We start from the raw sequence: 14,305 nt of genomic DNA, 5'->3' as shown, positions 1-14,305 counted from the left end.
GACAAAACTACTAACGAACGTACCCCCAAATTCTCCCCCTTCTCTCACCCCCATCACTCTCCTCTCACGTGAACGCGTGGAACGTCCGCGCGATGACCTCCTCCTGATGCTCGCGACTCAGCCGGTTAAAATTTACCGCGTACCCGGACACCCGCACGGTCAAGTTGGGATACTTCATCGGGTCGTTCATCGCGTCGATCAGCGTCTCGCGGCTCAGCACGTTGACGTTCAGGTGCTGCGCGCCGCGATCAAAGTATCCGTCGAGCAGAGCGGCGAGGTTATCGACGCGCGCGTCCGGGGTCTTTCCTAGGCTCGGCCCCGGGATGCTGAACGTGTTGCTGATCCCGTCCTTGCAGTGCGCGTAGGGCACTTTCGCGACGGAGTTGAGCGAGGATAAGGCGCCGCTGGCGTCGCGGCCGTGCATCGGGTTCGCGCCGGGGGCGAACGGCGCGCCCGCGGGTCGCCCGTCCGGCGTCGCGCCGGTGTGTTTCCCTGCGCAGCGGGGGCGGCGGTTGAGATTGGAAAGGAGACGCGCGCGGTCGGCGGGGCGAATGAAATCCAAAACGAAAAAAAATAGTCTATCGTCGTCGCGCACCGTACATCACGTTCGACGTGATCGTCAGCACCGAGAGCGTCGGCTCCGCGTCGCGGTACTGCGACAGCGCTCTCAGCTTGTTCATGAACGACGTCACCACGTCCACGGCGATGGCGTCCACGGCGTCGTCGTCGTTGCCGTACGCGGGGAAAGTCCCTTCGGTTTCAAAGCTCGCGATCAACCCGGTTTCGGCGTCCAGCATCGGGGTCACCTTCGCGTGTTTGATCGCGCTGAGGCTGTCCACGACGACGCTCAGCCCGGCGACGCCGTAAGCCATGTAATAGTGCCGGTCCGTGTCGATCAGCGAAAAGATCGCCGCCTCGTAGCAGTACCGGTCGTGGCTCCAGTGTATGAGCGCCATGACGTCGCGGTAGAGCGTCGCGAGCCAGTCCATGTACGCGTCGAGTCGCCGTCTCACGTCGTCGTAGCGCAACGGGACGTTTGGCGCGATCCCACCGCCGAGCGACGCCTCGATCGACGCGGGGGCGACGCGCGCGCCGCTCAGCTCCTCGAGCCCGCCGTTCAGCGCGAGCAGCAGGAGCTTCGCGAGATTGCACCGCGCGCCGAAGAACTGCGCGTCGACGCCGAGGCGCGTCCCGCTGACGCAACACGCGATCGCGACGTCGTCAGATTTAAACGCGCGCCGGAGTAAGCCGTCGTTGATGTACTGCACGCTGCTCGTGTCGATGGACGTACGCGCGCACTGGCGCTTGAACCCGGAGGGGAGGGTCGGGGACCACAGCACGGTCATGTTCGGTTCCGGCGCGGCGCCGAGGTTGGCGAGCGAGCGCATGAACCGCCAGGAGGTTTTGGTCACGAGGTGCCGCGATTCGGCGGCGGCGGCGGCGCCGCCTCCGCCGCCGCCGCGACTGGACTCGCCCGCGATCGCGCACGTCGCCCACACCGGATCCCCCGCGAAGATCTCGTCGTACGCCTTCGGTCTAAGCTGTCGGATCAATCGCAGCTTGATCACGAAGTGATCGATCAGCTCCTGCGCGTCGGACTCGTCCATGACGCCTCCGCGGAGGTCCCGCTCGATGTACACGTCGAAAAACGCGTCCAGCCGACCCAACGAGATCGCCGCGCCGTCGTTTTCCTTGCACGCGGCGAGGAACGCGAGGTAGGTCCATCGCACCGCCTCGCGCGCGTTAGACGCGGGCCGCGAGACGTCCGCGCCGTACCGCGCCGCCATCGTCTTCAGCGCTTCGAGCGCTTTCAGCTCCAACGCGAGTTCGTCGCGCCGACGAAACGTCGCGGAGACGTCGCCGTCGCCGCCGGCGGCGGCGGCGGCGGCGGTCGACGACGCTTCCTCCGCGAGCCTCGCGGCGTCCGCGCGCTTCGTCTCCGCGATCGCGTCCACGCCGTACAGCGCGACTCTGCGGTAATCGCCGATGACGCGTCCGCGGCCGTACGCGTCCGGGAGCCCGGTGACGAGGTGGTGCCTCCGCGCCAGTCGCATCTCCTGGGTGTACAGGTCGAAGACGCAGTCGTTGTGCGTGCGGCGCCAGCCTCGGTCGAAGAACGCGGCGACGTCCGCGTCGAGCTCGACGCCGTGCTCCGCGAGCGCGCGCTTCACGAGGCGCATACCGCCGAGGGGTTTGATCCCGCGGACGAGCGGCGCGGAGGTTTGCAGCCCGGGGACGACTGCGGGGGAGAGCGGGAGGGAGGGGGAGGGGGAAGAGAGAGTTACCGAGCGACGGGGAGAGAGACGCGGCGCGGCGCGGCGCGGCGGCGCGATGCGATGCGACGCGATGCGATACGACGCGACGCGACGCGCACCGTCGTCGAGGACGCCGTCGCCGTCGATGTACCCCGCGTCGTGCGACAGCACGCTCGACGGCGTCGTCGCGTCTATCGCGAGCACGCCAGCGTCGAACTCTTGCGTTAGCAGCTCTCGGCAAAGCGACCAGAGCTTGGTTGTCTTCTCGGTCGCGTCCGCGAGCGCGCCGGGGAGTTTCGAGAGGTCGTCGTCGCACGGCGTGACGTTCGCGGCGACGAACGCGGCGACGTCGAGGCGCGGGGGCGGGGGCGCGGGCATGGCGCGCGCGCGGGAGGGAGTGCGCGGCGCAGGGGGGGGGCGGGGTTGGTTTCTCCGGCGCGTCCGAGAGATTTTCGCCGAGAAAGCCACGACGTTTTTTCCCCGCCGTCGTAGCTTTCGTCGTCACTTTCGCTGGCGCGCCGCCGCGTCCCCGCACGAAAGGACGATCATGGTGAAGAAGCGAGGAAACATGTACACTGGCAAGCCCTTCTTCCAGTGGTGCAAGGAGAACGGCAAGCGCGGCGAGCGGCTCGCCAACGAGTTCAAAGACCCGGACAAGCTGCCGACGGAGGTGTGTAAAGGGTCGCAGTACAAGGCGCTGTGGAAGTGCCGGAAGTGCAAGCACGCATGGCGGGCGAAAGTGAACAACCGCACGAGGAGCGTCAGACCCTCAGGGTGCCCGCAGTGCGTGCATCATGCGCGTCCGAACAAGGCCAACAACTTTCTCACGTGGTGCGGGAAGAACGGCGAGCGCGGCGTGAAGCTCCTGAAGGAATACGTCGACCCCGAAAGGGAGCCGACTGAGGTGACGAGAGGGTCGCAATACATGGCGCTGTGGAAGTGCCAGAAGTGCAAGCACGCGTGGCGGGCGATAGTGAAAAACCGCACGAGGAGCGTCAGACCCAGCGGGTGCCCGCAGTGCGCGAATCATGCGCCTCTGAGCAAGACCGACAACTTCCTCACGTGGTGCGGGAAGAACGGCGAGCGCGGCGCCAAGCTCCTGAAGGAATACGTCGACCCGGAAAGGGAGCTGACGGAGGTGAAGAGAGGGTCGAAGTACAAGGCGCTATGGAAGTGCCGGAAGTGTAAGTACGCATGGAAGGCGAGAGTGGACAGCCGCACGAGTATTGCCAGATCCACCGGGTGCCCGCAGTGCAACAAAGGACGTATCAGAGGAAAGCGCGGCCGCGCCGACTAAAAAAAAGTGAACGATTTCGACGACGATTGTGATGATGAAAGAAAGAGCTCCTTCCTGTGTACACCGCGGCCGTTCTCATATTACAAGCCTCGCGCCGCCTCAAAACGTAAAATGAATGAATCACTCTATCACCTCCTCCTCTCGCCTCTCTTCCCTTCATCGTCGTTCCACCGTCGAACCCACACCCCGCGCGAACTTCGTCCGCGCCGTTCTCGTTCATCTCATCAACGTCTCGATCAAAATCAATCGTTCACGTTCGGATTCGTCAGGTGCTTCTTCTTCGCCTGCCAGTAGTGCTCCACGTACGTCTCCGCCGGCCCGTTCCACCCCCAGTCCTGCCGCATGATCGTGTTCACCAGCAGCTTCCACCGCCCGTAATCGCTGCTGTACGTCATCATCGCGCGATCCAACGCGGCGTCGATGTCGTGCGCTTGCGCGCCGTCGAACGCGTACCCGTTGGGTTCCGTCTCCTCCATTCTCGCGCGGTCCACGTCCTCGTCGACGTCGAACACCGTGTCTCGCAACCCGCCCGTGCGTCGCACCACCGGCACGGTGCCGTACCGCATCGCGATCAACTGCGTGAGCCCGCAAGGCTCGAACATGGACGGCACGAGGATCATGTCGGAGGCGGCGTAGATGAGGTGCGACAACGGCTCGTCGAACGCGAAGACGAAGCCGGATTGCCCCGGGTGCTTTTGGTTGAACTCGTTCGCGAGGTTGTTGAAGTCGTTTTGCACGTTGCCGTCCGGGGAGGACCCCAGCAGGACGAACTGCCCGCCCTGCTCGAGCGTGCGCTTCGCCGCGTGCTTGATCAGGTGCACGCCCTTCTGCTGCGTGAGGCGCGCGACGACGCCGACGACGGGCGTCCCGGGCTGCGGGAGGTTCATCGAGAGCCGCTGCGCGAGTTGCGTCTTCGCCGCCTGTTTTCCCGATTCCCACGTCCCCGCGTCGAACCACTGCGAGAGTAACACGTCCGAGCTCGGGTCCCAGATCTCGACGTCGATGCCGTTGCGGATGCCCACGAGCTTCTCTTTGTTGTCCTTGATCGCGTTGTGGTCCGCGATCTCTCGCGAGTACGTCGGCGAGACGGTCGTCGCGAACGTGCATCGCTCCAACGCGCGACCGAGGAGGTCTTGGCCAAACTCGAGGTTGTGGATCGTGATCACCGTCGCCGCCGTCGGCGGCAGGAGCGCGCGGCGCGCGAAGATGACCGGCGCGGTCGACCAATCGTGCGCGTGCACGACGTCGGGCTTGTCCATGCTGTGCTTCAACCAGTGCAGCGCGCACTGCGAGAAAAACTCGAAGCGCACGTGGTCGTCGCCGCGGCCGTAGATGCACCCGACGTCGAAGTTGCCGTTGTCGGGTTGCAAAAACACGACGGGCACCTCCTCCACCTCGCCCCTCCACACGTACAGAACGACACCCTTGAACTCGAACTGCTCCGTCTGCTTCAAGTTTTCAATCTGGTTGTGATCCATGCAGTCGTACTTGGGTAGGATCACCTCGACGGAGTGCCCCTTCTCCATGATGGCGCGGCAGAGCGCGGTGACGACGTCGCCCATGCCGCCAACCTTGGCGATCGGCGCCATCTCCACGGCGACGTGCACGATCCGCAGCTTCGGGTTGCTCCCTCTCGCGCCCTTCGTGTTTATGTGGTAATCGAGCGAGTGGTTGCTGTCGTATTTCGCCTCGCGGCCGTTCCGGCCGTTGTGGAAGAAAAAATCCATCACGTGCGCGTCCGTGGGCGCCGTCACCGTCGCCTCGAGCGCGGGGAGCGTCGGCGTCCCGCCCGGCGGGTCGTCCGACCACTCCATCTTGACCGGACCGAACGACTGAGCGTGCGACCATCGGTTCCAGCCCCCCTGCACGAACACCTCGTGGACGTCGTGCAGCGGGTGATCACGGTCGTCCTTCTCGTAACGGTAGAAAATTTTGAGCGGCTGCCCCGCAACTGGGACTGCAGGGTCCGTCAGCACCGACGCCGTCTTCGGGTCCTTGGCGCCCTGCGTCTTGAACCCCTGCCGCGCGCGCGTCTGCCGCTGCGCCCGCCGCCCCGCCTTTTGCGCGATGATCTCGTCCTGCTCCGCGTTCTCCTCCTCGAGCTGTCGCACGCGCTCCGCCACCGGGTCCACGGTTTCGCCGTCGCCGCACGGCGTGTGGTAATCGCTTCCGCCGGCGTTGTCGTACTTCCCTTCGCCGTCGCTGAAGACGAAGTCGAGCACCCTCGACTCCGCGCCCACGTACACGGGCTCCGCGATCCACCAGTCCCCGGAGTTGTCGTCCAGCCCCAGCTCCTGCCGCGACGGGTGGTCGTGCGGCAGCGGCCGCATGTCCACCTGCCTCGGCTCGCCCTGCCACCCGTTGTACCCCAAGTGCAAAAACAGCTGCCCGCCCTCGCTCAGCCCGTTGTCTTTCCGGTTGTAAATCATCGCGTTGTCGCCCTCGCGCGGGTTCCCGCCGATCCAGTGGTACACGTTCGCGAGGTTGCTCGAGACGACGGACGTTTGCCCCGCCGCCCACGCCTCCGCGTCGACCCTCCGTTGCCGCTTCCGCTGCTCCAACGTCTCGTTGTACGCGTCCCAATACGCCTGGTTGATCGCGTTCTCGTCCACGACGACCGTCGTGGACGTCGGGACGAACGCGCCCGCATCCCCCGGCGACGCGACAGAGGGCTCGATCATCGCGGGCTCGATCGCGACCGCCTGCTGCGCGCCCGGCGCGAGCGGCGTCGGCATCGAGATCCCGCCCGCCGCTTGGGGCGGCGCGGCGGGCGCGGCGGGCGGCGCCATCCCCGTGAGCTCCATCGCCGCCCGCGCCGCCTGCGCGGGCGTCTGCGCTTGCTCTCCCTTGAGCATCGTCAGCTCGGCGAGGAGCCGCTCCAGCTCTTGCCGCTTCTCGAGCGTCTCCGGGTCCACCTCCTCCTCCGCCGTCGGCATGGACGTCTGGCCCGAGATTCTCGCCTCGGCGCGTTGGATGATGCTCTCCTGTCCGAGCTCCTCTGGGGGTTTCTCCAGCTTCGGGACGATCCCGAGGAGCGCCTGAAGCTTCTTGATCTCTTCGTCGCGGCGTTCGATCTTGATTTGCATCGCCGCGATCTGCGCGCGGATGTTCTCGTCGTCCAGCGTCGTGCGGCGATCCGTCTGCTCCAAGCTCGCGAGCTCCGTCTGCGCGACGCCGAGCTCGGCTCTCAGGCCGTCGATCTTGAAGTTCGCCGCCGCGAGGTCGTTCTCGGCAATCTCCGCTCGGTGGTTCGCGTCGTCGACGCGCGTTTCGATCTCCGCGGTGACCTCCGCGACTCTCTTCTCGAAGAGCACGAGCGTCTCCATGTCCGCGTTTTCGCTCAGGCGGTTCTTCTCCTCCTCCGCCTCCGCTCGCGCGGCGTCCGCGTCCGCGCGCGCTTCTTCCGCGTCCTGCCGCGCGATTCGCAAGAGCTCGGCAGCTTCCTCGGCGGCCGCCTCGTGCGTCGCGCGCGCCTCCGCGAGATCGTTCTCCGCGCGTCGGAGGGAATCTTTCGTCTCCATGAGCGCGGCGGCGGCGATTTCCGCGTTTTTATCGTGCTCCTCCTTCGCCGCGAGGAGCGCCTGCGCGGCGGCGGCGTCCGCCTCTTGCCGCGCAGCCTTCACCGCGCCCTCCAGGAGCGACGCCTCTTGCTTCGCCGCCTTGTTCGCGGCGTCGCGCTCGGCCTCGGCGATCTCCAGCGCTTCGACCGCGGCTTCCATCTTGGCCTCGGCTTCCACCGCCGCGGACTCCGCGTCGATTCTCGCGCTCTCGTGATCGCTCGCCTCCGTCCTCGCGCGCGTCGATTCTTTCTCCGCCTCCTCGACGCGGTCCTCCATCTCCTCCACGCGCTTCGCGTCTTCTTCGATCAGATCGAGCCGTTTCTTCATCTTCTTCATCTCCTTGGTCGCCTTCTCCGCGGCGGCTACCTTCTCGTCGCGTTCTTTTTCAATCTTCTTCTTTTCCTCCGCGGCGAGCTTGTTCGCGTTCTCCAGCTGCGCGCGCGCGCTGTTCTCCGCCTCGAGGACCCTCTTCGTCGCGTCCAACTCCGCGGCCTCGATCTGCTCCGCGCTCACGCGCACCGCCTCGGTGATCTCCTCCTCCGCTCTCGTCTCCGCGGCTTTGACGGCGCGGTCGGCTTTTTTATTCGCGTCGGCGACGGCGAGCTCGACTCTCTCCTCCGCCTCCTTCTGCTTCGCGAGCGCCCTCTGCACCTCCTTCTCGCTCTGCTCTCGCGTCTCGCGCTTCACCGTCTCCACCTGTTGCTTCATGTCCTCCTCGAGCTCTTTGATCTGCTTCGCGGCCGCCTCGCGCACTTTCTCGATCTCCGCCTCGAGCTTCGTCGCCTTGCCCTCGGCGCTCGCGACGTCCTTTTGCGACTGCTCCACCGCCGCCGCGACCGCGTCCTTCGCCGCGGCGATGCTCTCCGCTTTCCGCATCTCGTTCTCCGCTTCGTTCTTCGCCTGATCGATCTGCTCCGCCGCGACCGCTTTCGCCTCGCGGACGTCCTGCAGCGCCTTGGCCCTCGCTTCCTCGACGAGCACCGTGGTTTCCGCCTTGGCGAGCTCTAGCATCTTCGCCGTCTTCTGCTTGATCTCGTTGATCTCCTTCTTCTTCTGCTCCGCGAGCTCCTGCTCCTTCTTCGCGATGAGCGCGTCCGCGGCGTCCACGGCAGCCTTGATCTCGATCGCGGCGACTTCCTCCGCCGCCGCGAGCGCTTCCTCCGCGGCGGCGAGACCCGCCTTGAGCTCCTCGTTCGCCGCCTCCTTTGCCTCCTCCACCGTCATCTCCGCCGCCTCCTGCGCCTTCTCCAGCTCGTTCTCGCTCGCCCTCGCCTTGTCCTCCGCGGCTTTCACGATGCTCTTGTACGCGTCCTCGACGTCGCGCACGCGCCTCTGAACTTCGTCCTCGAGCTTGGCCTTCGCGGCGGCGACGTCGTCCGACGCCTTCTGCTTCGCCTTTTGAACCGCCGCCGCGCTCTCCTGCTTCGTCTCGTTCAGCTCGCGCAGAAGCGTATTCCGCGCTTGCTCCGCCTCCGCGATGACGCGCCGCGCGGTCTCTTCCGCGACCTGGATCTTGATCCGCGCCTCCTCCTCCGTCCTCGACGCGAAATCATCCGTCTTTTCCATCTCTTGCTCGAGCTCCGCCTGCGCGGGATCCATACGAGCGATGATATCGGGGTGGAGTTGAAAGGCGTCAGAAGCGGAGTTGAAAGGCGTTGAGTGCGGGGATTGAAAGCGAGGGACCCTGGGCGGAGAGAGTCGCCGGGCAAAGTCCTTAAGGATCGGCGTTCACCACGCGAACGCGGTCGTATGGGGACCAGTGTGGTAGCAGAACGCGCCTGCGCGAGCTTCTCCGCGCGGATCTTCGCGTCCGTCTCCGTCTTCACCAGCCGGAGCGTCTCCTCGAGCTGCGACGCGCGCTGGTTCGCCTCCGCGATCGCCTTTTTCGCGCTCTCGCGCGTCTTATCTCGCTCGCGTTCCGCGCTCGCGACGCGTTTGGCGGCTTCTTGGCGAATCCTCGTCACCGCCTCGTCCATCTCCGTGACCGCGCGCGCGGCGAAGGCGTTCGCTTCCTCCTCCGCCGCCTGCGCCTCGACCGCGGCGTCGGACGCGAACTTGTTCAGCGCGGCGGCCGCGGCGTCGACGTCGCCGCCGTGCTCGGTCTCGATGTACTGCGACCCGGTGAACCCGCCGCCGTCGCCGGATAATCCTTCGCCCAAGACGCCGCCGCGCGCATCCGCCTCGCCCTCTTCCTCCGCGGCGAGCCGCTTCGCGAGCTCGCGCGCCGCCTTGACGCGCGCGGCGACGTTGCGCATGATGTCCTCGTCCTTCTTCGCGGCGGCGCCGTCGCCGTCCGCGCGAGCGATCAGGAGGCTCGGGGGCCGATTCGATGCGTGTTTTCGTCGAATCGACGGGTTTCGCGCGGCTGGGACCGGGGCGCCGCTCGGCGCGCCCGCGCGGTCGCGACGCGACGTGGAGATGGGCGACGGCGATCGCGCGCGCGCGCCCGGGGTGGACGCGCGACGCGCGGACGCGCCGTCCGCGCCAAACCCGGCGCGCGCGCTCGCGCTCGCCATCGACGACGCGGCCATTCCGCGTCAGCCCCCGGCGCGGCGATTACCTCGACGAGAAGAGAAACCCTCTTCCTTCTTCAAACGTCGTTCGGGGCGGCCGATCGATCGATCCTCGAAGACGACGACTCGATACGATCCTTCCGCGGGGGTCTTTGCGTCGCGCGCGCGTCCTCTCTCGGTGCGCGATCCGGTCGTGCGTGCGCCGCGTCTCTCTCGTGCGCGCGCGGGCGTCTTTGCGTCGCGCGCGCGCGTCACGCGACGAGATTAATAGCGGTTGGTGGGTTGGGATAAAATCCACGCCGGCGTGGGTAACAACGAACGCCGCCGAGGATGCGCCGAGGTGGCAATTTTTGACTGGGTTTCGCTCGCTCGTATGCGCGAGCAGTCAGAACGCGCGTACTCGTGTACTCGTACTACGCGCGCGTTCAAAAAGCATCGAAATTCTCCGGCGCGACGTCGTCCCCCGACTACGGCCATCTTGTGACGCGCGGCGACGTCGCGCGCGTCGGTCGGACCACACACGATGCCGCTCATCTACTCGTTCGTCGCGCGCGGCGCGACCGTGCTCGCGGAGTACACCGCGCACACGGGCAACTTCGCGACCGTCGCCGCCGAGGTGCGCGCGCGCGCGCGCGCTCTCCGCCCCGCCGCTCTCCTCGCACGCGGCGTCGTCGCGCGCCGTTCGCCGTCCCGTCTCGTCTCCTCGCCGCCGCGCGCGCGTCGTCGCGAGATCTCCGCGCGCGCGGCGCCGCGCGACGACGCGAGGCGTCGATCGCGCGCGCGGACGACCGCGGCGCGTCGCGCGCGCGTCGCGAACCGCCCGCGCGCGCGCGCGCGCGAGATCTCGCGCGTCCTCCTCCTCCTCCTCCCGGCGCGGTCGTTCTGTTCGAACATTTTTATTTTCTCACCCCGCCCGCCCCCGCAACCACCACGAACGACACGACAGACGCTCCCCAAGATCCTCGACAAGCTCTCCGCGCAGTCGAAGTTCACGCTCGTGGCGGACCACCACACGTTCAACTACCTCGCGGACGACGGGTACGTCTTCTTGGTCGTCGCGGACGAGGAGTTTGGCCGACAGGCGCGTTCTACATCACACTGGTCCCCATACGACCCCGTCGGCGTGGTGAACGCCGTTCCTTAAGGACTTTCGCCGTCGTCTCTCTCCTCCCATCCCTCGCTTTCAATCCCCGACCTCGGCGCCTTTCAACTCCGCTTCTGACGCCTTTCAACTCCACCCCGACGTTCGCTCGTATGGAACGACCCTCACAGGTGCCGTTCGCGTGCCTCGAACGCGTCAAGGAAGAGTTCAAGGGCACGTTCGCCGATCGCGCGAAGGACGCGATCGCGCACTCGCTCGATCGATCGTTCGGGCCGAAACTGAAAGAGCACATGGACTACTGCACCGCGAACCCGGATCAGATCAGCAAGGTGACCAGGGTGCAGCAGCAGGTGAGCGAGGTGAAGGAGATAATGATGGACAACATCGAGAAGGTGCTGGACCGCGGCGAGAAGATCGAGGTGCGCGCGTGTACACAATTTCATACTGTTTGCCCATAGCGTCGCGTGTACACTCCCACACGACACGTCATCAAATCTACCAAGTCGACCCCTGACCGATCGTTACCCTCCGCGTCTCTGTTCGACAGCTTCTCGTGGACAAGACGGAGAACTTGCGGTTCCAGGCGGATAACTTTCACAGGACGGGGCGGGCGCTCAGGAGGAAGATGTGGTGGCAGAACCTGAAGATGAAGCTCATGCTCGGCGGCGGCGTGCTGTTCATCATCCTCGTGTTGTTCTTGATCATTTGCTTCCAGGGCGGGAAGGACTGCACGAAGGACGAGTAAACGCGCGGCGACGGCGACGGCGAATTTATCTCGAGGAGGCTGGGCTGGGGTCTTCTTCCCGCGGGAAGGGAAGGGAAGGGAAGGGAAGGGAAGGGATGGGAGGGTAAACGAGCGATCACTTGGTGTACTGTACGATACCGTAGGCGGTGAAGTCTTCTTCTTTTTATGCGAGAAAACGAAAGATTCGCGCGCTCGCGCGTCGGCGAGCGTTGAACAATCATCAGTTCGACTCGTCACCGCTCCTACTCCTCCCCTCGGACTCCTCGTCGCTGTTTTCCACGCTGATACGCTCCGACCCGTCCGCGCCCCGCCTTCGAACCCTCAGCTCGTCGTTCGTGAACCCGCCCCCGCCCCCGCCCCCCTCGCTCCTCCCGCTCCCGCCGCCTTTCGGTCGGTACGGCTCGCGTATCGTCACCGCGTCCGGCACCCTGTGCGCGTGCGCCGCCGGCAGCAGCCGCTGATGCCACAGCTCGAACCGAAACAACACGTCGGCGCCGTCGCGCGTCTGCGCCAGCAGCGTCAACGGCTGCCCGTCCATGATGGGCACCAGGTCAAACTTCCCGACGCCGAGGTCGATGGAATACTTCGCGAAGTCGATCTGTGACATCCAGAACGAAAACGTCCACACGCTGTCGACGTCGTACGAGGGTACGAGTCCGTCGTACGGCGGCGACGGTCGGTACGAGCCTCCCAGCGCCTTAGGATCGTTCCATACAAAGCGATGTCGGGGTGGAGTTGAAAGGCGTCAGAAGCGGAGTTGAAAGGCGTCGAGGTGTGTCGGGATTGAAAGCGAGGGGTGGGCGGAGAGATACGATGGCAAAAGTCCTTAAGGAACGGCGTTCACCACGCCGACGGGGTCGTATGGGGACCAGTGCGAGAAGAACGCGCCTTGTTCATCGCCGCCTCCTCGTCTCGAACCTCCTTCCCGCGCGACTTTCTCGCGTCGCGCATCACCTTCGCGATCTTCTTCCGTCGCTCCGGCGCCGTCAGACACCCGCCGATCGTGGACGCGTCCGACGACGTATCGCGCAGCCACGGCACCCGCCGCGTGTCCTCCACCGGAGGGAGCGACACGTCCGGCTCCTCCCCGGGGGCGTTGCACGCGATGGCGTCCGCGCACGTGATGACGGGCGCCGCCGCGTAGGGCTTCGGCGCCGCCGGGTCGGTGATCTCCAAGCCGTACTTGGCGCCCAGCGTGCGAATCACGCGCGTGCACAGGTTGAGAAGCCATCGCGTCGGGAGTCTTCGCAGCGGGCGCGGGAGGGATATGCCCATCTGCAGGTCGTCCATCGCGACCGGGCGCTTGAACCGCCCCTGGACGCTGACTTGGATGTACCTCGCCTTGCCCTTGAACACGCGCGCCGGGGTGTTCTGGAGGCCCCTGAGGTTGATGATCGCCTTCCCCTTGAAGAGCTCCGTCTCGAACGGAAACGGCGTCTGCGCCGGGCACGTGACGCCATCCTCCGGGCGGTTCTCGCCCTCCGGCAGCCACTGCATCGGGCGCTCGGGGGATAACCGGATCCCCACGGGCGCCTGCGCCTCGTTCGCGAAGATTGCCGAGTCCGCCGCGGGCGGCGGCAGCGCGCGGTCCTCGGGTCGGAGGCGCCGCGCGAGCTCGGCCGCGGGGCCGCCGGGCGCGCCGCCGCCGCCGCCGCGGCTGAACCACCGGTGTATGCTCCCCAAGCGCTTGATCGAGGAGGGCGACGCGCCGTCCCCCGCCTCGCCGATTCCGCCGAGCGAGATGCGACGGACGAACGACGATTCCGTCCTCGCGTCGCGGTCGCCGCCCGCCTTGACGCCGCCGGCAGCCTTCCCGCGCGGCGGCGCGCCCTGCTTCATTCCTCCCGGGGTCTTCCCAACGCGACGTCCCGGGGACATCAAGTCGGCGGCGCCGCCGTCGCCGTCGTCTCCGAGGAGCTCGCCCGCGAGTTCGCCGTCCTCGAGCCAGTCGCGCGTGTACAACACCGTGTCGAGCGACTTTCGATCCGTGACGAGCCACGCGGCGAGCGTCGACAGCGCCGCGGCGACTATCGCGATCGCGACGCGCGCGGCCCACGCGCGGTCGACGACGCCGGGCGCGCTCGTAAACTTGGTGCGCGAGAAGTACCCCAGCCCCGCGCCGTCGCCGTCGCCGCCGCCGCTGAGATCAACCGCGGCGAGCCCGAAACACGCGAACGCGAGGACGAACGTCGCGGCTTTCGTTCGCGCGAGCTGCCCGCGCATCTCCGTGTACACTTGCTCCACGCGGCTCATCGCGACCGCGTGCTCGCTCGATATCGCGTGCGTCGCCGCCGTGTGCGTCTCGACCACGGCGCAGACGTCTTTGACCCGGCCTTGCATCTTCGACATCTCGTTCGCGAGCGTCCAACGCGCGGCTTGCACGCCCGGCGTCATCGCGTCGTTGAAGCGGTACAAGAAGCTCCGGTTCGCGAACTGCCGCGAGCGGCGGATCGGGCCGAGGAGGCCAGCCTTGTGGAGCTGCCGGCCGATGGCCACGGCGTCGCGCGTGTCTCTCGCGATTCGATTCGTCAGTAAGAATCGCACCGCTTCCCTTCCGGTGAAGCACGCCTTGTAGCGCTTCATGTGTCGTCGGTGCTCGCGCACTTCGATCTCGGTGGACATGCGCACGGCGAGATCGAACAGGCGCATCTTCTCGTTGGACGTCGCGGACGAGACGCCGTCGTCGTTCGCGCCGAGACCGATCTTCCCCGCGGTGCCGAGGACGTCCATGTCGTCGCCGTCGTCAGATCCGTCCTCGCTCGCGTCGGATTCGCCCTCCTCGCCGGGCTCCGACTCGCTGAACGCGGCGGAGGGATGGCGCGCGTGATGGCGC

At 66.5% G+C, this 14,305-nt stretch overlaps 5 protein-coding genes across 5 annotated transcripts; 3 read left to right on the top strand and 2 right to left on the bottom strand.

Moving 5' to 3' along the window:
* Positions 1-64: 64 nt before the first annotated feature.
* On the bottom strand, positions 65-2,633 carry MICPUCDRAFT_44800 (uncharacterized protein; the record flags this gene model as incomplete). Its single annotated transcript, XM_003062005.1, has 3 exons — positions 65-492; positions 596-2,239; positions 2,375-2,633. 3 exons carry the CDS (start codon positions 2,631-2,633, stop codon positions 65-67), a joined length of 2,331 nt encoding a protein of 776 aa, XP_003062051.1.
* Positions 2,634-2,802: 169 nt separating this feature from the next.
* MICPUCDRAFT_51900 (uncharacterized protein) lies at positions 2,803-3,552 on the top strand (the record flags this gene model as incomplete). The annotated part of the gene is made up of 1 exon (XM_003062208.1): positions 2,803-3,552. One exon carries the CDS (start codon positions 2,803-2,805, stop codon positions 3,550-3,552), a length of 750 nt encoding a protein of 249 aa, XP_003062254.1.
* A 33-nt stretch (positions 3,553-3,585) lies between these two features.
* On the bottom strand, positions 3,586-9,643 carry SSIIIC (soluble starch synthase; the record flags this gene model as incomplete). The annotated part of the gene is made up of 2 exons (XM_003062004.1): positions 3,586-8,825; positions 8,870-9,643. 2 exons carry the CDS (start codon positions 9,641-9,643, stop codon positions 3,795-3,797), a joined length of 5,805 nt encoding a protein of 1,934 aa, XP_003062050.1. The 3' UTR covers positions 3,586-3,794.
* A 505-nt stretch (positions 9,644-10,148) lies between these two features.
* Positions 10,149-11,472, top strand: MICPUCDRAFT_21120 (uncharacterized protein; the record flags this gene model as incomplete). Its single annotated transcript, XM_003062207.1, has 4 exons — positions 10,149-10,241; positions 10,584-10,742; positions 10,898-11,146; positions 11,275-11,472. The coding sequence occupies 4 exons, from the start codon at positions 10,149-10,151 to the stop codon at positions 11,470-11,472; spliced, it is 699 nt and encodes a 232-aa protein (XP_003062253.1).
* Positions 11,473-11,903: 431 nt separating this feature from the next.
* On the top strand, positions 11,904-12,987 carry MICPUCDRAFT_70148 (uncharacterized protein; the record flags this gene model as incomplete). Its single annotated transcript, XM_003062206.1, is given in 4 exon segments — positions 11,904-11,967; positions 11,969-12,101; positions 12,103-12,134; positions 12,672-12,987. Coding segments are annotated over 4 exon segments (516 nt in total). The 5' UTR covers positions 11,904-11,932.
* Between the last annotated feature and the right edge of the window lie 1,318 nt (positions 12,988-14,305).

This window comes from Micromonas pusilla (assembly GCF_000151265.4).
Source record: "Micromonas pusilla CCMP1545 genomic scaffold MICPUCscaffold_11, whole genome shotgun sequence".
Classification (NCBI taxonomy): Eukaryota; Viridiplantae; Chlorophyta; class Mamiellophyceae; order Mamiellales; family Mamiellaceae; genus Micromonas; species Micromonas pusilla.
Note: the sequence above shows the minus strand (reverse complement) of the source record. Positions and strands in the feature narration are given on the sequence as shown.